Consider the following 22164-nt stretch of genomic DNA (forward strand, 5'->3'; position numbering starts at 1 on the left):
CTTTCTCTGATCATCCACAACCCATGAGGCACGATCTTACATGGAGCTTCAGACCAAGGACAGTTGATGGTCATTTATATTTCTTCCATTTTTAAAAAAGCACACCAACAGTTGTCACCTTCTCAGCATACTTCTTTCTGATAGTCTTATAGTCCATTCCAGTAATCCAGCATCACAACAGTCTGTCCCTAGTGTCTTTTAATAGCTTTTTCTTACCCGTGGTAGATAGTTGTGCTTTATACACACAACAAATTAAGAATAGCTGTAATAGCTGTATTTGATTGATTGATAACAATCTGTGTGCCCAACACGTTCTCACTCCCAAAGTGTAACATTTTGCGCTAGGTGACAAATCGTCGGTATATTACGCTTCTGGGCACCCAACATGTCCCTATATTATGACATCGAAAAAATGAGGAACCATGAGAACTATTTGGAATGAATCTATATATGTATGTTTGTTTTACTTAACTTGCTTTGGAAAACACTATCTAACATCATTAAAGTGCTGGTTAAGGTTAGAGATAAGGTTATGGTTAGGGCTGGAATACACGGGCGGAACGTGTATTACCGCGGGAGCGTTATTCTACTGGATTTCATCCATAACCCTGCGCATAGCATAAGAACGTGGAATGTCACCTTTCGCATTCTGGAGGAACACCTCAGGACTTGTCAAATTTTCAGTATATTATGCCTCGGGAGTGAGAACGGTCTGGTGTGCCACATGGGCAAACCAGTCCTTTGGGAACCAGAATTCTGACTGCAGTGTAGGGGATAAAATATTAATTTCACTAAATGAAACACAAATCGATTTCAAACTTTTGTGTATCTATGTTTTTTTTTTTTCTTTTTTCTGGAATGCGTGACATTCTGTCAAACTTACCCATTCAGCAGGGGAACAAATAATTATTTCAGACCACTGTAAAGTGTATGATAATGAGAAATGTTATTTTACTACATCCACAATTTCCACTCATGAAACAATATACGAGTCCCTTTATGGCTTCTGGACCACGAAGAGACTCAAACCACTGCTGCTGCTTTTATTGGTCGAGGAACTGTTCAGGCAAGGGATTTGCCCCCGTTTCTTCCTTCTTGTCCGAGAATGAGGTGCCTCTGGTATGTTCCAGGGAGTTGTTGCTAGCTCCCTGGCATGGAGGGGGACACGCTGCTGAGGAGATCAGGAGGATCTTGATCTTAATGACCCTTCAATAAAAATCAACAAACTATAAATAAAGCATCAAATCTAAACGTATAAGTGCAAGGAATTTCAAATGAACAAGCAGAGAAAAATGGTACAGTCAAAAAAAGGACAAAACAAGAGCAACATCCATCAAATGGTTAATTACCTCCAAGTTTTGTTGAAGTCCTGAATTCTGCGACTTTTCAGGAGCTCAACTTCCCTTAATTCCTAACCACAAGTCCTCCACTGTACAGTAGTACTGTGACTGTAGTAGATCACTCCCGTTATTGCTTCCAAGGTTGCTCTGTTAGAAGCTATGGGTTAAAACAATTAAATTTGCCAAATTAAATCTAAAATAAAAGGAAGAAGGGTCCTCATGTAAGTATCCACTTTCAAAGCACTACCACCACAGCCTTGGTGGACCAAGTAAATCATGTTAGCATCATAAAGCACTGTTTTAAACCATATTTATTTATAATTTGGAAAAAGAAATTTGGTGAATTAATTAGCAGTTATTCTGCTGTATTTGCTGTATAGGAGTAGAAATACTAAAAAAGGACACTAGATTACATTAATCCTCAAGAAATCTTAAAGAATAGAAGAGTTCTAAAGCAACTTCTGAAACCTCTGTACTACTGTTTCATTAGTCCTGTTATATATTATCATATACCTTTTAGAAATAATAAAATAAAAAAAACAAAAAACAAAACAAAACGGTAGCCCCTTCTATTTCTAGAACACGTTGCAAAGTTTCCTTCTGGTAGTTTGATCTCCTCACTTCTGACTACCTTCCCTCTCTTCGTTACCATCCGACTACATTTCTCTTCTATATATACTTCTACATACACAGGAGTCTGATTATAATGCAGATATTGCACGTACAGTTAGGATATGCACATTTCTGAGGTTGTGTTGTAGTGTGGCGTTATTATTGCACATCCAGGTTTCAAGCTTCACCGTGATCCTATCTTTCCTATCTTTCTTTTTTTTATCTCTTGCACCCAAAGATCCTTCTTCCGGTGCACTTGGTACCCAATCTCGAGTGGGGGTGATGATACCTGTCGTCCTGGCTCCCCCTTACTGTAGCAATCTCTAGCCATGAGAGCAGTTCCTTCTTCTGAATGTTGGAACACTAGTAGTTTCGCCGTCAATCTGGATGCTGGGTATTGAAGATTCCATAAGTCCCTCATCCTATTCATGTAACCCCTTCCGCTGGGGTTACTTGCGCAGTAGCATTGCAACAGCACCCTGTTTTTATCTCTTGCCCACTGCCGCCTTGTTCCAGTAGCCCACTACGCTATCCAGCAACTATCTGCCTCTCGCTCTATGGCAGTTAGGATAGCTCAGCATTCACGCCAAAAAGTTCAGTCTTTGTTTCATCAGGCCAGAAAATGTTGTTTTTCATGGTCTGTGAGTCCTGGGTGACATCCTGCCCTTTACTGAGGAGTGGTTTCTGTGAAATGGTTGTCCTTCTGGAAGACTTTTTTTCTCTCCACAGAGCAACTCTGACAGAGTGACCAGAGTCACCTCCCTGATTAAGCCCTTTCCATCCCAAACTAATTATATGTATTAAATGCTTAATCATTAATTAGGTTATAAATGACCTGTGCTGTTTCTGTCATGACTGTTAGAATCTTTACCCTTACTGAAACATTGTATTAAACACTGTAGGGGAAAAAATCTTAGGACTTCAAGAACAGCCACATGTCAAAAACACCCAGGAATATTTTATTCCTTCACAGGTGCAGTGGGTGAGCCAGCATCGGAAACAACAGCCTCCAGAGAGCGAGCCCACGACCGTGGACGCTCCCATGAAAGGAAACACCATCATTCCTCTGCAGACAAACAGCGCTACTACTCTTGTGACCGCTACTGCAGCCGGGGACAGTGCCACTCGAAATCTTCCACCGCCAGCTGTGCCGCCTCTCCAAGTGAAGGGCTGGAAACCAGCAACAAGCAGGTGGGCGGGCATGTTCTTTTTGACTAGGGTCATCTTTGGTCTTTCATGTTTTTTAATGTCATTCTTGTTAGTTTAGCTTAAGGCTTCTTGTTTTTTTTGCAAATTCCTCCATTTTCCACCATTTCTCCTCCTACTCATCAATCAAATCAACTTGGGCTTCCCATATAGACAATTCAGGTATTTGTGGCTTTAGGGGGGGCCAACACATAGGATAATATATTTTTCTGTTTTTGTTCAAATCAAGCTCTTTCATCCCAATTTTTACTTTCTTTTGAAACAATTTATAAATGCAACTATACTGTTTGGATTGTTTTATACCTATGATTTGGGTCATGTCTTCAGTGATAAGTATGGCTTGTGCACCTCATACTTATCACTGAAGACATGACCTCACTTCTTTTAGCAATGGATATATGTCACACTCTAGAGTATTACACAGTCCAGCTTCTTGTAAGATATACTCACAAGTACAGTCACAGGAATACAGTACAGTTACAGTACAATACGGTTACCACAGGAATATTTGACTGTAGGTTCAGCTTTCAGGAGACAGCCATACAGCATTTATACAACATGCCTTATCCAGCTTGGTGCTAATGTTAAATAATCTAATTTGATAGCTCAGAAAAGTGTGCTATCATCCCGGGTCCATCTGCCTGTCCGTCCATCCGTCAATCCATCTATTTTCTTCCACTTATCCGGGACTGTCCGGGTTGCGGGGGCAGCAGTCTAAGCACGGTCTAAGCACGGATGCCCAGGTATCCCTCTCCCCAGGCACCTCCTCCAGCTTATCCTGGGAAACACCAAGATGTTTCCAGGCCAGCCAAGAGATGGAATCTCTCAAGCGTATCCTGGTTCTGCCCCCAGTGGGACGTGCCCGAAGAAACTCACCCAGAAGGCACCCAGGAGGCATCCTTGCCAGATGCCCAAACAACCTCAACTGGATCCTTTTGATGTGGAAGAGTAGCAGCTCTAGTCTGGGCCCCTCTCAGATGCCTGAACTCCTCACCCCTATTTCTGAGGGAGAGGCCAGCCACATTTCAGAGAAAACTGCTTGTACCCGTGATCTCATTCTTTCGATCACAGTGCCCTTCCAGGTCTCACTGTCATTTGCCACATGAGTGTTGAAGTCATGTGGCAGGATGACATTCACCAGATAGAGCACCGTTGACAGCCCCACCTCGTGAATCCAAGAAGTCTGGGTACTCTGCAAACTACAGTCTAGACCTGTTCCTGACTCAATGGCACAGGGAAACAGCTCTCTAATCCACCGTTAAAACCCTATGTACTGGTAGCTAGCCAAGTGGATACAATAATACCCACCTCAGCCCACTGTCACTCATAAAGGGTAACTTCAGACTGGAATCGAGTCTAGTCCATCTCCAGGAGACTGGTTCCTGAGCAGTGTGTTGAGGTGACCCCAAATATATTTAAGTATCTCTCAACCTCTAGCACTAGTTCAGGCTCCACCAGAGAGGTGACATTTTGTGTTCCAATATCCACCCTCGATAGCCAGGGATTGGACAAACAGGGCCCCCACCCTTGACTGCTGCCTGACAGACATTGAACCCAACCCCTAGTGCGCCTCCTGCAGGTAGTGGACTTACAGGAAGGAACTAAAATAAGTAAACTGCAGAGTTGTTTTAGCTAACATATGTGAAGATACATTTATAGATTTTTTCAAGTGAAGTAAATAATGTGATAAAAGAGCCTGATATGAACGGAAAGACGTGCTGCCTAGCTTGACCAATACATTGGTCTATGTATTGGTCCCTTAAAAGCCACAAATAGCTGAATTGTCATCAAGAGAGGTCCAAGTTGATCTGATTGAGTAGGACACGAAATGGTGGAATTTAGAGCAATTTGAAAAGAAATTAGATGACTTAATCTGAGAAATAAAGATAGATTGAAAAAGTCTCTTACCTCAACTTCCACTGGTAAAAAGGATGAATGAAAGAGTGCAGAACACAGAACTATACAGTGAGAAACAATGAAGTAACAGATAAGTGAGATTAAGAAAAGCGAGAAAAAAACAATGCAAGCTGGAAACTTTAAAGCATAGCAAAGCATAACACTATCTATCTACATAGTTTTATGCAACAGTTTTCACATTATATACACTTAACCTGTGCATGTATTTTAGATAACTGGGAACCTTTTCCATTTCAGCTGCATGTTACAAGTCAAACCCAATTAGTGCCAGTGAAAAATATTAACTTATCAATATCAGCATTTAATATAAATACAATACTATGTAAAAGTCTTGAGCCACCCTTCATTTCTTTAGTTATTTATTGAAAAATACAAACAAAGATGGAAATACAGTATATATGGCAAAAATAGTGTTTGTACAATTAAAACAAGCTTAGAACTCAGTATTTTGTATAAATGTAAATTTTCCCAACACGGCCAAAACTGTATTCTTGTCATTTTTTTTAAGTATTCTTCAGGAATAGTTCTCCAGCTTTCTTGACCTGTTTTTTCAGTTATTTTCAAGATGATCAAACTTCACTTCAGTATTGTTGAAGTCCAGGCTCTGTGGAGGCATGGAGTCCTGGTATGCTTTTATTGCATTGGCAGTGTATCTGAGAACATTTTCATGCTAAAAGATGAAGCTCTTGCCATTCAGATGATTTTAAGATTTTATTGCAAATTGGATCAAAATCTGGCTCTACTTTTCTGCTCTCATAATTCCATAAGTTTTAACAAGATCCCCAACACCATTGGCTGAAATGCAACCGCAAACCATGACAGAGACTCCACCATGTTTTACAGATGCCTGTAGACACTTACTCTTGCACTTTTCTCCTGACCTCCACAATTTAAAAAAAAGTAAAAATGAGAGACTGCACTAGACTAGAATAAAAACAGACAACACTTTGAATCAAATCAGTGAATATATGTTCCACTGTAAACTTTACAATACTTAAGTCAAGTTGAAATGACTTGATATATTTGAATAAAACTCATTTGACTGCTTTGTGTCTGCATATTACCATATATGACAGAGCATCAGCAAATGTGTGATATAGACAAACAGAAACTAAATGCAGACTGCTGTGATCGCTCTGCATGTTTTTAGTGCTTTCTCCTCTGTCTGCTTCCAGTATAGCCTCTCATGGCCTTTCGCTTTTCTTCCCACTTTGTCTTTTTCATCATGTCTCTCTGTGATTAGCTATCCATTTGTGCATCTTTATTTTTGTCTTCTCTGTCCCTCTTATGTTCTCTGTTGTCTTATCATGTACATGTATTTTGGTGTCTTTCTTTTCTTTTCTTCCCTTGGGTGGCTCTGTACCCATACATATCCTTCCCATTTTCCTTTCTTCTCTGGCATATTTTCTTTTTCCTCATCATTTCAAATTGCTTGTCCAATTTTCATCTAGGGCAGTGGTTGGGTTAAAAGCAGCCCAGTGGCACTGAGCTCCAATACTAGCACGCCAAGCCGTGGACGTCGGCAGCTCCCCAAGATCCCCCACATCCCGCGACCTGGGGTAGCTTACAAGACTGCCAATTCCTCCCCTGTGCATTTTGTGTCCAGCCAGACCTCTCTGAGTCCTGGCCGGCTAAGCCGTGGCCTCTCAGAGCACAATGCCCTCCGTCACAGCGGCTCTCACCACTTCCCCTGCCCCGTCACTCGTATCAGCTCAGAGCCCTTCCTGAGCCAGGGCCAGGGCAAGGCCCTGGGTAGCCTCTATGGCAGCCTCCGGGACCAGCTGGAAGTCTTCCAGGATATGGCAGCGCTGTCTCCCAGCCCCTGTGCTGGACACTCCTCTTGGAACGTACTGCCTCGCATGATGGGAGCCTTGTCTCCTGCTCAACAACAGAACCTTGGTATGCCCAATGGGCACCACATCAGCTTTGGGAGTAGCACCAGCCCAGGTTCTGGCGTCAGGGCACCCAGGTGTTACCAGGAGGCAGTGAAGGATGAATGGTGCTAGCATGGCTTTAAACAAACCTTTTTAATGCATTTTTGAGGAATTGTGATGAGTTTTATCATCTTCTTTGAAGGCTTTAGTTTACATCATCACTGTGTGTGTTTAATGCTTTATTGTAATCCTAACTTGGAGATCTTAAGTTATTGAGAACATCTGGGGAGACTGCTTTAAGGGGGTAATATTTGAATGTGAATAGAAAAGTATCCTCTTTATCAAAGCGCTTGTAGCAGAAAAGCAGACTTTTTGTCAATATCAGATGTCTTACAGTGTCTGTTCTTGGTTTGCTATTGACACCACCATACTGATCCTCAAGCAACTTTCCATATAATATATATAATAATATATACTGAGGTAATAACTCAGTGTACACGTAAATGGTAAATGACCTGGTTATTCTCATATAGCGCTTTTATAGTATGAACTACCTTTCAGTTTATGCTTCGTGTTCAAGCAAATGCACATTTGCACATGCACGCTCACAGCCACATGCCAAGATTGCCATGCAATTAGCATAGAAGCTCCTCTCGATGAGTGAAGATAAGCTAAACCACGGGGCGGTACAAATATGTTTGTAATAGAGATGGCACGATACCACTTTTTTATGTCCGATACCGATACCGATATCATAAATTTGAATATCTGCCGATACCGATATGAATCCGATATAGTGTGTTTTTTAATCAATAAAACTGTTTTTTTTAATATCTTGCTGCATTTTGTATAAGTTCATACTCAAGTTTAAATAAACAACAACACTAAAGCTATTCTGTTATACCTGTATGTAAAAAATACACTGCGCCCAAAATATTTCATAGTTCAGCAACACTGATCAATCTAATAAACTTAAACCTACTCCATCCTTCCTATTCTGGTATTTTAAAGAGTACTTAGCAGAAATATTAAGCAACCTAACTAATAGGGTTGCAAACTCCCAGCAAAAAAAAAAATAGGGAACCACCCCCCACCCTCCACCTCATGATGCTTAATCGATGTAATCAACTTTAATTTGATGCAGTGTGAAAAAAAAATGCACAGAAATAAATTATTTTTCAAGAATAATTAAATAGATTCAACATCTTTCTTCAACAGAATTGCAGACTGCACAGATGGTATCTTCCCAAAGGAAAAAGTACTATAGCTTACTAGGGTATATTAGACTTAACAGTTACTATATACAGTAATGGACTTCTATACATTTTACATCAGATTAAAACTTTGGGTGTAAGATTCAGATAATTATTTATTAAAAGCTACATATTTTAAATGAGAATAAGAAAGAAAAGTATGTCTTTGTGCCCCCTTTTCCCTGTTCATGCCCTACCTTGCCCCCTGGCTAAACTTTGCTAGATCCGCCCCTGCACAGTTACCAGCGGTCAGCTACGTAGAAAAGGATCCTGGTGTAGAAAGTAATATTAAATAAATTCTAACAACAGCTTATCAAGCTTAAACGTGCTGCTGTTGTTCAGCCGCTGGTTTCCTCTTTCTGGTGCAAAGTGGGCCAAAAACAAAGAAGAGAGACGGGAGCCACGACAGAAAAGCCGATCAGCTGATCATTAATCAGTTTCATTAAGTAGTGGCAGGAGAGGGAGAGAGAGAGAGGCAGTCGCTCCATATATCGGTTGTTAAGCTTAACGCGGGAATGCTTTACAAACATTCAGAGATGAACTTACACACTTGCTTTACTTCTCTCTGGGATAACTTCCTCGGAGATGAAATGCTGGTTTGGTAGTGAGGCTACAAATACACACAGCTGCTCTATCACGTGATGCACACTGCTCCGACATGCTACGGTTATGAGCTGAGTTACGCCGTGTCGCAAGTTTTGTGAGGTGCTTTTTTGATATTTAATGGATCGGATTAAATTTTTTTATTTCTGGCCGATATCCGATCCAGTAATTTACGTCAGTATCGGACCGATACCGATACGTAATATCGGATCGGTCCATCTCTAGTTTGTAATAACAAACCTAATCAGACACTTAAATCATCTCTACCAAGCTGAACATAGACATTTTAAAGAAGCTAACAAAGGCAAAGTGGCTAGGATTAAAGATATCCAGAGCTCAGAGCCAGCCATAAGTAAGCTGCTATGAGCAAAAGATCAAAGGAGTTGTGAGGAGAATTATAGATATAGACAAGAGAAAAGGAATGGTGTTTGTATATATAAAAACATACTGGAAAAATCTGTTTCAACTGCTTTTGAGTGGTAAGGTTAAATATATCACATAAGGGTGAGTGTACAGAAACTCAATTTCAGTTTATTTTTTAATTTTTTTTAAATGTACTCTTGCCAATAGCAGAGCACTGTATTTTCAGTTGTTTCAGTCAGAGACGATTCATGAAATTCTTAACTTGTATATGCTGTCAATTCCAGTTCTTAGAAAGTAAATTAGAATCAGTAAAATTGAGCATCAGCACGTCACACTTGGAAAAAATATTGGAAATTGGAATTGGCCAAGAAAATTGCAATTAATATATCTCTTTATTTATTCAAACAATGAACCAAAAAAGTATTTGTGTGAAGTACGGTCTGTATCTTGTGTCTGATCAAGGAATATAATCTGTCATTTTTACAGATGAGGTAATGTTTTACAATTATAATTTATGCTAACCATTCTTTAGTTATTTAATGCTAATTCTGTTCTTCCCACTCTGCATTATAACAAGATATTTTATAACCTGTCATATGCATTGTAAATAATTTGTCATGTTACAATATTCTCCTGAGACCCAACCTATTCATTTATGTCCTTTGTAATGGACATTTGCTTTTGGTCTATAGCTTTTAACCTATTTGAGCTACGCTACTAAGTTCTCAATAGAGTACATACTGGCATTTCCAATTTAGCTCCAAAGAGGCAGGGAATCACGCAAAAACGTTAAACTGAAAGAGGTTCTCAGGAGGATATGACCATTGCTAGCTGTCATTTGTTGCATTTCAGAGTCAGTATGGTGGTTTCAACACTGTAAGTCATGGGATCAGGACAAAAACAAGTCAGTAGTTCAATAAAATGGTATTTGAAAACCTCAGACATGACACTGTACAGATAGCTGTGCTGTCTTTAGCTTTGGACTTTACCATTCCATGATGATGCCTAATCCTTTTCAACATTCCCTCAGTGTCAGTGGAAAAGATGGAATTCAGACAGTGTCTAATTCATACCTCTGCAGAATTTAGGAATGAAGTAGCGCATGATAGTGGAAATGGTTTTGTTTGTTTGTTTGATTGCTGTTGGGATTTTTTTTTACTGAAAATTTTCCTTCTAGATGTTCTCTCTCCATTGTGCACATTTTATACAATATGAGGAAAAACAAAGGAGTGTTTTATGTGAACTGCTTACAGTTTGCCATTGTTTCAGGTCTAATGTTTCTTACAGACTTCTTTGCGATGTTTTAAGACTAAGTGCCTCTCCTTTTAGATATACCGTAGAAAAAGATGCAATGTCACTGTTTTCTGATGCAGCCACATGCAAATAGATGTTTGATTTGTTATATATGTAGCTCTGCAGGAAAATGTGTTGTATAGAAAGCCTTATCTGCAAGCAGAGTCAATATCTACACTTAAAAGACAGGAGTGAAAAATGAAGTTCTGATTTGTGTGTGTGTGGTTGTATGTGGTTGTTTTTGATACCATGTAGTCATGTGGGTGAGAACTTAAGGATCAGCATTATGGAAACACTATGCTGGGATTTAATTATGAAAACTATAAATATATCATTCAATTTAAATTAAAGTCAGAAACTCAATTTGCATGCTAAGATGTTAGAACTGGTTAACTACCTGATATAACCTCTTTTTATATTTTTGGTAACGATGTCACAGTGAGAGCTTAGCAAGTATCTTATTCAGGTTGTAGAGTGTGAGTTGGGTCAGCTGCAGTGGATGGGTATAGGTGGTTGTGGCTGTTTACTACCCAAAGTAGCAAGGATTGCTACTTTTTTATCCATTTTTTGTCCATTTTAATGGACACAAGCTATGTCTGTGAGTGTGCGTGTGTGTGCGTGCCTGAGTGTGCGTGTATCAGTTGTTCAGATGCTTGACATTTCTGGGTCATTTTTTTTTTCATCCTTTCTTATGTATCAAAAAAATTATGTTTTAACATCATGCCCAGTAATTACTGTATAATGCAGTTTTACAGCAGTGATCCAATTTCTTTAGAATAATCATTAGAAAAAAAGGTCTTATTCCAGCCCCTATCTTCACAGAGTAAAGAAAATAAAAGAGGCAGAGTGAATTACTTTTCCTTTCTTTCTTTTCACCGAGTTTTATGTCTGTGCCTTGAGCACTTTAGCACCAACTGTTGGATTGAATATGGAGAAACATATCAGTATATAACTTTTCTGGTCTGAAGGAGATACACCACTTTTAACCCTTAATTATGTATCCAATGTTTTTCATACTAAGCCCCATAAATGCTATATGGACATTGTGGCGAGTCAGAATTAACACGGGCTGGTAAACGTGTGTGACTTTTCATATGATCACCAAAACAATTTAATTAATAATTAATTGTGAATAATTCTGAACCCACACAGCGTTCTGATAGTTGTTTATAATTTTAATTTAAGCTACGCACAGAAACACTCAGCTTTGACACCAGCACGGTCAGCTTTTCACCTGACCTCACACGCACGTCTCTCCTTCTGGTCTCTGTAAAGAAGGAAAGACCTCATTAGATTAATAACCTTCACCTGTGCCTCCAACCTCCCTGGCACTGCCCCTTGAGCTCACTGCACCACACCTTCCTTGCAGCTGAGCCAGGGACCACAACTCCACCACATAATACTCAACAGTGTATGATTACGGTGTACACCATTTTGGCCTGACAAACATTCTGCAAGAGCTTGTTTGCTTTCTAGTTAAGTGCAAAAGTTGCACTAAAATGATGAGCATTTCCACAGTCAAACAATTGAATTGTTTGCTTTTCCCAGCAAAGTACCTCTCAACCAGGTAATTTATAGGAAAAATCTAATTTTCAAAAGAAAATCTCACATGGATGGTTTAAGGAAAACCAACATTATATCAAGGATATAGTGTGGGGGCCTTGATGTTTGGAGCTCTGAAGTAGGTGTGTTTTGTTTTGTTTTTGCCTTTGCTTTTTGTTTTTTAGGGGGGTGGTTATCTACATTGTTAGATATTAAATGTATATATATTTGTCTTGTCACATTTCAACTCCACAATTTTGCAAATACTCCTTTCTTCTGCATACAACAGACAAGGATAAACAGCCAAACTTAGCTGACCTGCTCTGCATAGCCAAGAAAAATATACTGGCTTTCACTCAATACTTTAACATAGATGCAACAATAATTAAACCTCTTAAATTGCAAACATCAGGCAGACACACTTTTCATTTTTTCATTTTTCACGTTTCATTTTGAAACCATTAAAACATATGCCAGTTTTGCAACTATGAATTGTCTTAAGACCTCACTTAAGACATACAATAAATATATTGTACACAGCTGACCAAATATGGAAAATATTTTTGCCTAGCCCAAAAGCCAAATTTGCATAGCATACAACATAGTCAAGTACCCTTTTAAAGCAAATTAGAAATTACTGCTTAATGATAATGTTAAACTGCTTGGTGGCAACTCATAATAAGCCAAAGTGTTACTTTCATCTGTGTGCAGGTTATAACACTTCAAATGTGACTTAGGGCACACTTTAGGTGATAAACTTCCTCACTTATGTCCAAATTGTTTAAGTTTATCACTCTTTTTTTTCTGTTGTGATGCTCCATAACCATGTTTTTAATTGCAAGTTAGAGAATCATACAATTCCAATAATTTTCAGGAATCTGAAACTACTTATTGTGATGGTCGTCTGTTGTGCTCTTCTTATAACATGGTAGTTACAAAAAACCCACTAGAAAACAATGTTTTTAAACTAAGCCAAAATTTTGGCTTAGTTTGAAAACTTCACAACCATGATGTTTCACGGCTACCTGGATTACATATTTCTTTAGAAATACCTACAAGAATAGTGTTTTAAGTGTTTCCACATCTTTATCTGTTTTTACACATTGGCAGGGGGTGCTATTTTGTCTGCCTTTTGTTGCAGCATCCCCAGTACCTCTACTTCCTATGGCCTTGCTTTTAATCACAATCTTAAAATGGCTTGTGTTGCTTTATTAATACATATGCAAAAACCTGGTGACTTCCAAATCATTCATAATCTTTGAAAGCAAGTTGTTTTTCATTTCAGGGTTGTACCCAGAGCTTGCAGATTGTTGACTAGTTGGTTTGTACAAAACACACTGAGAGGATTGTAACCAGGCAACAGATCCACCTGACCACTGAATAATACTGGCATAACCCAAAAACGCTAGATTCAAAAGAACACTCATTTTGAAATATTCAAATAGAATCTGTATCAAACTTATAATACTTCCACATTGATAGTAGCTTATTAGTGTGCAATTAACTTCCTAAGACCCAAACTCTTTCATGGCATGCTTTTTTAATTTATCTTTGCTATTTGGGCTGATTGGAACCTGGTGGAAAACAAGAATGATCTTTTTACCTGATTTTGCCCTGCAAGGGCTGGATATCCACATATGAGGACATTTCTTTTAAATTTCGACAGAACAGTGGCAGTATAATATCCTTGTAAAAGATAACAGTCCCTTGTGGAGCAAAATGTAGTTTTGTGGTCTAGACAACCCAAAATGTGATGTCCACATATGTGGACGCCAGGTCCTAGAAGGTTAAACATAGTTTATTTCCCACGAGTGAGATATTTTGTCCTCTGCATTTAACCCATTCACTCAGTGAAGCAGTGGGCAGCTACCAATCCAGCACCTGGGGAGCAGTGTGTAGAGACAGTACCTTGCTCAAGGGGTACCTCAGGGTACCTGTTCGATGTTTCGATTTGAACCACCAACCTTCCGATCATGGAGCGACCACTCTACCTACTGAGCTATCCCTGCCCTATAATTATAGTACTGTTAAGGCTGGACTGAGGCACATTAGTTTATGTTTTTAATTGAATTTGTTTTAATTCATTTCACTATATATCACATTATTTTAAGGCAAGCTCCTACAATAATGAAAGAAAACCCCAACGATTACAAGAGCACTTGACGGATGTTACTGATATTTAACAATGGTAGGAAGTAAATCTGACAGTACTAGATTGGTCTTGTTGGCCCATACCTCTCCTGCTGCCTCACCAATCTCTGATCTAATTTTACTGGGGAAAAAACGGCTTTCTAAAACAACAAATTTTTAAAAGGATGTTTTGACACTGAGCTCTGGAGGGCTGTGGATCTGTTGAAGCCTTGCACTTTGCTCTGAACTTCATATGTAGGCTGACTTACACACAAACAATCTCTGTTATATGCAACTTGGTGGATTGTCTCTGATGAAATGCCTATTGCTGTGCTTACATGAAGGACAAGATGTTAAACTCTGAAGCACCTGACTGACTAGGCCAGGGGCTTTGTTTAACCACAGCAACACACATTACAGGGGCCAGACACAAGCTAAAGACAGTTAAGTAGGGCTATGCAACAAGAAAAACTGGTTTCTCCATCCATCCTGTAGCATTACATGCTGGTCTCTTCAGATTTAGGCTTCAGCATGATTGTGACCAAATATTTTATAGAAAATGCTATGAAAAAAAGTGAAACACAGACAAAAAAGCAAAAAAATGCATTAAGGCACAAAGCTTAAACAAGAATATTTAAAATTGTAGCAACTTTATATGTATATTTGCATGCATAACATTTACCTTTACACTTTAACTGTGTCAAATATAAATCCCATGGTTCCAAAAGGGATGAGGTGTGTCCTGTTAGGTCACAATAACAGGTTCTCATAAATAAACACTGTCTAAGTCATTCTTTTAGTCTAAGATATATCCTTTGCAGATACAATCATTATTTTAACAGTTTCAACATATAATGCCAAAAAGAAAAAAATCTCAAAATATCTGTATTGTGTCTGCATTACATTAAAGAAAAATATACCTTTGACCAAGTCTGGAACAGTCAGCCTCCACACATTAGAAGCAGTCCAACAGCTTTATTCCTGCATACCACTGAATGTAAATGTGGGTTTTCTTCTTGAAAAAATACAGATGTATGCATGTTCTAACAGTGTATGTGCATGTAATATATTTACTTACTTACTTACTTTTAGATATCATGTGTCCTTTTGTTGTTACTTTTTAATATTTGATATAAACTGTGGGGTTTGTTGAAAAGACAAATTTCTATTGAAAAAAATAGTATTGAACATTATTGGTAGTTCCACTCCATGCAGAAGACCAGGAACATTCCTTTCTTTGGGTCTTGGGATTCAGTGAAATGTTTGTTTGTGTGAATTTATGTTTGTTGGCCAGACTTTGAATTCTGTAGTTGTTTCTACATCATACATTTTGTATGAAACAAAGCTCCTTGAAATAAAAAAAAGATGAAATCTAAACCATGTGTTGTTATATTTGATCTGCTGGATAAACAATTAAGACGCCATCAGCTGTCTTGTTCAAGTAATTCAAAGATGTGCTCAAAAAGAGAAAATTTTCTTTTAACTCAGTGTCACATATTCAATTATCCCAGTCCCCAAGAAACCCTCTATCACTGGGTTTAAAGACTACAGATCTATCAGCTATCTTTTTTTAGCTTTTACAATCAGAATTGTGAACTGAATGCATGGTGGTGCTGAACACATTTTACTTTTGCAAGAACAGCTTTATAGAATCTCTATAGGCTTTTACCTTTTTATAACTTAACTTGTCAAACTTTGTTTAGTTTTCTCTCTCTGCCCCACCTTTCTCGACAGTCCAAAATAACCTTAACCAGACTTTTGAATAAGAACAAATTCAAATTTACAAAGGCAGCCTTGAAAAAGGTAAAGCCTTTTGAGAAAATGAGGGTAGAGCCAAAAGTAATGTTATAAATATGAAAAGTAAACAGCACAAGTCTAAAAATATTTTACCATACCAACTGTTAACTAATGCCCCCAGTGGTGAAATTTAGAGAGGGTAATTAGAAAAAGGGGACCTTTGAAATAGTAATAACCTTTAAAATACTTTATTACTTTGAAGTCAGTTTTGATTGAACAGAAACATTGACTTTGAATTTTGCCTCCCATCTTCAGTTCTCTCTGCTACTGCTAAAACATAACAAGAACAAATGTTTTTGTTTCCCTCCATATCTATTTATTGACAACAGTTAACTGAAATGTTGAAAACTAGTACAACTGCGGAAACTCTGCCCAGCAGAAAAAAAAATCCCCTCGTCAAAAGATACAACGGCAGTGAAGAGGAAGAGTGATATCCGATATAAAGCATAAGATATTCATATTTCATCATTATAAGTGGGATGTAATTTGTTGTTATTGCTTTGATGTCTTGGGGCTGTCACAGGTTTGTCAGCTAGTGACAGAGGTGGCAAAAGTACAGACATTCTTTGCTTAAGTAGAAGTACAGATACTTGGGGAAAAAATACTAAAGTTGAAGTAATGATTCAACTTCTTTAGTCAAGTAAAAGTAAAAAAGTACAGGTTCTGAAATGTACTCTAAGTAAAAAAGCATGTCTGTGAAGGTTCTCAGTCACCCAGGTCATCGTAGTCTAAGGAGCTTGGAAAGAAAAGCGTCTGGACTTGCTGCAACCATCACTGAAACCAACCAGCTGATGTACACCACGACAACAGTGATCTTTGAGATTTTGGCCACAAGATGAACAGCCACAGAGAGCAGTAGCGTCCATGGAAAAGGAGACTAGGGAAAAGATCAAGGCAGCATGGAAGGAAGTCAGCCAACTATTGGGACTGGAGGAAGGTGTGAAGAGGGGTGCCTAAGAAGAACAACAAGATGTCTGTACCTGAGTCCTTAAAAATTGCCAAGCAAGCCTTGACTAACAGCCTTGGCTAAGTGCCTGGAGAGGTATACCAGACAGATGGAAGCCAGGAGGATAAACTAGATGTTCTCTATGAACCATCCCAAGTGTACTCTCAGTGGCAAGGGAACAATATGAGAACAGCCCCACCAAGACTGTAGATGGAGCAATATTAGAAGAGCATAGGGAAAAGGATGCAACACATAACAACAATGCTCAGTGGCTAGTAGATCTAAGAGCAGACCTCAGAAGTTGGACACCACCAGGCCCTAAAATAATTCACATCTACTGACTAAAGAAGCTAACTGCACTCCATGAGCATCTGGCATCACAAATGAATCAGCTGCTAATGGATGAGACGCACCTGGATTGGCTAACCGAATACCAGACAGTCCTGATCCCCAAGGATGCCAGAAAAGACTGATCCCAACCAGCCACCAGCTAATAATCTAACACAGAACAACGTGGAAACTCCTGTCAGGTATCATAGCAGCTAAGATGAACAGGCATATGGCTCAATACATGACCAGGGTCCAGAAAGGAATTGGCAGAATCACCACATAAGTTGCTAGTAGATAGTCTGGTGATTTCAGCTCTGGCCGGAGTGGTGATGTCTGCCTTAGAGAAAATCCTCTCACATGCAACAGAAGAGGTTGCAGTGCACAGAAACTGGTCTTCCTGGGTTCCACAGACCCGCTAAAAAGATTAAACTAATCAGCTAAATCAGCTAAAAAGATTAAACTAATTAAATTGCTGCACATTTTGTAGAATAACATTTTAAGATTATTTAAAAAGACAAAATGTATTTTTGTATTACATTAAATTTAAAGAGTCAAATGGAAGTCTTTCTAAAGTTATTTAATGATATTTATATTATGAAAAACAGATTTTTGAAATTTTTTCACATTTTAAGATAAAATAAACACATAAAACAAAAGCAAACAACAAGAACACAAAGCTGGCAAACCCACCCGACTGACCAAAATCAACTCAAAGTACTCCCACACACAACGGAACCTCCTCTGTTTCTCTGATCAGTGGTTCGCTATCTTTCACCATCAAAACACTCCACAAATCCCGTGAATGATTCACTTCCATTAACCATTGAACCTATGGAACGCCAGGACTGCCATAATGAATTAATTAAATACACCATTAAATAATTATTTAAATTAATTAAAATGTGAAATAGATAAATAATTAATTAAATGTGGCAATAATTAATTAAATGTGTCTATAATTAATTAATTACATGTTTCGTAAATATTTATGTAATTAATTATTTCCAATTTTAATTAATTATTGCCACATTTAATTAATTATTTAATGTTGTATTTAATTAATTCATTATGGCAGTCCTGGCGTTCCATATAACCAAGTACCAAAGCAGTTATGTTCCAAATGAAGCTTCGGACGTCACTGATCACGTGACTCTGGCCAAACGAATCAAGCCTCGACAGAGTGCTTCTGAAGCGGTGTGTTGTTTTGTTTGATACACGTGCCGGAGTCAGCTTCAATCGGGCCATCACTAGTATAAGCGAAGTTAAAAAAAAAAACAAAACAAAACATGAGGAGAGCTCCCGACGCTTTCTCACTAAAGTTTAGATAACCGCAATAATACTGCTCTCATTTCTCCTGGCGGATTAAATTCGCTGAATATTTCACTCAAGAAAGGTAAGTGAATGTCATTGACACGGTTTATTTTTTCTGGCTGACCATTACTGAACATTTAATTCTCAACAAAAAATATTATTGAAATGTTTTTCCTGCTTTATTTAAACGTATTCCAATTTTACCCGTGCTGTTGTGGGTAGTTTTAGGCCTCGACTAAATCCTCGGTCCACGTTTGAGCTGCGAATTCGCTGAAACGTTAGTTCAAGCTGATTTCTCGCAGAGAAATAGTCGCTACATCGGGGTTATACCAGAGTTTGTCACTTATGAAGTGTGAAAAAAACACATGTACCTTTAAAATTATTAAAAATTTACCACTTTATTTGAAAGTTAGAGCTAGTGTAAAGACCGTCGATATTCAGTTTACAGCCTGTTGATAACGGCGGCTTGTCATTTGAAGACGTGATGACAGCTAGATAGCTGCGACATGCTAACCTCTCAATGCACATAGTAAGTTGATATGCAGTGACTTTAACATTATGTTGGAGCACGTCGTGTCGGCTGTAAAATCGAGCATTAGCGGGGCAAACCTACGGTCTTGTCTGAGAAATTGAGAAGTTGCTGTTTGTAATCAAATCGCATCCTATTACCCAGGCTCACATGCTAGTGCAGTGGTTCCCAAACTTTTTTTGCCAGGCCCCCCCTTTTTTTTTTTTTTTTTTTTTTTTACAAGAAAAATGTTGCCCCCCCCGCCCAGCACAAACACGTCCTCCAAACACACACCCATATTTTGTTTACAAACTCCATTGCGGTTTATTTCACACCTCAAACATTTAGTGAACAATTAAGCAAATGCAAGTAAACGGCAATAAATTACAGGTAGTAATAAAATATACTACTAACTCTTTTACGCTACGTCCACACCTACAGGGGTATTTTTGAAAACTCAGCTGTTTCTATGCGTTTGGGCTTTTCGTCCACACGTAAACGGCGTTGCGATTCACCGAAAACGGAGATTATTTAAACTCCTTTTTTGCGTTTACGTGTGGACAATTACAGAGTTCGTCACGCAATGTCAAAGGTGCCTCTTTTCACGTCACGCTGTGCGCCACGTTATTGTTTACATGAGATGAATTGCAGAATGGCAGATAGAGACAAAATACTGTTAATCTGACTATCTTCAGGTTTTACACGCTTACATATACACACGCAGTTACTGTCCCTCCATTTAGAAAGGCAGAGGCATCACGGTGTAATTATTTTACGTGTAGTTGTTTTTTTTCCTGTGTAATAATATTCAATATTGCTATCAATACATTTTTCAAAAAATGCCTCTCTGTGCAAAATGGGTTTAAACACATAAACAGCTGTGGGATACTGTTTGTCCGTGATTTGAACCGGGGCAACAAATTACGGCAGGATCAGCCTGATATTATTTGTATCCCACTGTAACTTTACTGTATAAAGAGCTAACATGTCCAAAATGTGAGGAGTAGTTAGTTATTACAAGAAGTGTTTGTGAACTAAAAATCAAGAATGTGGGATACTGTTTGTCCGTGATTTGGAGAGCCCAGCGCGTGCTCCCGACCCAGGGAAACTAATTCTGCAGGGGAGACCTACCTTGGCACTTGTGCAGGTGAAGCCAAAGGGAAGATATGCTTCACCATATTTTCCTGTTTTTGGCTTGGAAGGAAGTTGGTTTGGAAACATATTTGGCGATGCTTCATCTCCTGCTTTGCGTTTATGTGGGAGCCCGGTCAAAAACCTGTCCAGTGTCCAAGCGCTTTTTTTTTTTTTTTTTTTTTTTTTCATACCGCGCCCCCCCTGCAATGGCTCTGCGCCCCCCCCTAGGGGGCGGGCCCCACACTTTGGGAACCTCTGTGCTAGTGTGACCTGTCACTAAAACTCACTTTAACTAACTACTCTTCTCGTCTTTTAGGGCTTGTTTACAGACATGCACCAACCATCCCGGCAGGGCTATGTATCTATAAACTATGGTCAAGGAAGTGGGAGTTACAATAAGGGTAAACAGTCAAGAAAGCAATCCTGCTGGAGGGTAAGTAGAATTCGTCCAAAATTCATCACTTCTCTTGTCTTCACAGTCCTCTAGTTTCCCATGCTGGTATGGACACACCTTTCGCGTCCCACTTATTATGGCTATTTTTTCTAATACTTTCCAGTATGTAGATAAAGCTGTTGGGATTGTTTTCTCTACAGTAATGCAGAGCTTTTTGTTGTGCCTATTGAGAAAGAGCAAGTATTTTTAAGGTGTAAAGCTCATGTTGTCATTCCATTATGCTGGAAACAGATAGGGAAAATGAAATGATGAATATCGAAGCTATACCTTCAAATAAAAATAGCTTAAAAATCAGCATTGTTGTGCTTGTGAATGATCACATGGCTGAGTACAAGGTTGGTCAGTTATTTCTTGATGCAGAATGTTGTAAAGCTGATACCTGGATGTCACTGCAGGTCCGTGAATGTGTGTTAGAATTACAAAATTACAATTACAATTAGAGATGGACCGATCCGATATTACGTATCGGTATCAGTCCGATACTGACGTAAATTACTGGATCGGATATCGGAGAGAAATAAAAAATGTAATCCGATCCATTAAATATCAAAAAAGCACCTGTTAGGGTTCAGAAATTGAGGAGGAAGACCAAAAATAATGACCACTGATCCTGCCGGGTGCAATTAGATGACATTTTAATGAATACACATGTGGAGTCCAACACTGTGCAGATTCAGTGTTGAACTGTCTTACAATAGTCAGAACAAAGACTTTATAGGGTTGGGGTGATACTGCTCCCCCCCCTCTCAGACACAATACAGCATACGTCAATCCAAAACCACAACTGTTCAGTTAACTTTTAACACAGTTTAAAGAACATCGTCTTCGGCTCGAACCCAGGTGCTTCCTGTCACCATCCTGCCCAGGCTTATCTGTCTGGAACATCAGGTCCACGTTCTGCACAAACTGTCACTCATGCAGGCACAATTTTGCAGTCGCAAGCAAAACATGATTAAACTCTTACCTATATAAATGAGTCTACAAATGTGTGTGTGTATGTGTGTCTCGTCCTTAAATGCTCTCTCATCTCACCCGTTGCACTTCTGACCTTTCACCAGAACAGAGGCTCATCCTTACATGTAATACCCTAACTGGAACTATATATGTAATATGTTGAGTAAATGTTTTAATCAAGAGCCTCTACTGAAAGCTTAATCAAAAGATATAAAAGTATAAAAAATAATAGCATCATCAAAACTGCTCCTCAGACTAACTTTCACTCAGACTCTGGTTTTGGTTTCACTTCCTGCAAAGCATGTAACTTCAAAAACATGTAACTTCCTGTCTTATTTTGGCACAGAGTTACTCTACGTGGGGCCTTTTCTTTCACCATGCCGTCTGCATACAAACATTTAAGATTATAAATTCAACTCAACAGTTTAAAGTGGTTATAACTGCACCTGTAATAAAGACTGATATGATACCAGTATATTTGAACATTTGAATGCAATGTCACTATGAATAATTAATGGAATGGTAATACTGATTATAAAAATAGCAACAAATAATAGCAGTAAAATATCTTTCTACTCTTCACACACCTCACAAAAC

At 38.7% G+C, this 22164-nt stretch overlaps 2 protein-coding genes across 2 annotated transcripts in view; both read left to right on the plus strand.

The window, feature by feature from the left end:
- Positions 1 to 7763, plus strand: part of cacna1ba (calcium channel, voltage-dependent, N type, alpha 1B subunit, a) — a 340688-nt gene extending 332925 nt beyond the window's left edge. The window contains exons 47-48 of the mRNA XM_039620693.1: positions 2926 to 3143; positions 6527 to 7763. Of these exons, the coding sequence (XP_039476627.1) occupies positions 2926 to 3143; positions 6527 to 7081 (773 nt within the window). The 3' untranslated portion in view covers positions 7082 to 7763. The remainder of the gene's footprint in view (positions 1 to 2925; positions 3144 to 6526) is intronic.
- A 10567-nt stretch (positions 7764 to 18330) lies between these two features.
- man1b1b (mannosidase, alpha, class 1B, member 1b) overlaps positions 18331 to 22164 on the plus strand; it is a 260312-nt gene continuing 256478 nt past the window's right edge. Inside the window, exons 1-2 of the mRNA XM_039620881.1 lie at positions 18331 to 18599; positions 20476 to 20592. Coding sequence (XP_039476815.1) covers positions 20491 to 20592 — 102 coding nt within the window. The 5' untranslated portion in view covers positions 18331 to 18599; positions 20476 to 20490. The remainder of the gene's footprint in view (positions 18600 to 20475; positions 20593 to 22164) is intronic.

The sequence above is a fragment of the Oreochromis aureus genome, linkage group 12 (genome assembly GCF_013358895.1).
Source record: "Oreochromis aureus strain Israel breed Guangdong linkage group 12, ZZ_aureus, whole genome shotgun sequence".
In the NCBI taxonomy this organism is placed as follows: domain Eukaryota; kingdom Metazoa; phylum Chordata; class Actinopteri; order Cichliformes; family Cichlidae; genus Oreochromis; species Oreochromis aureus.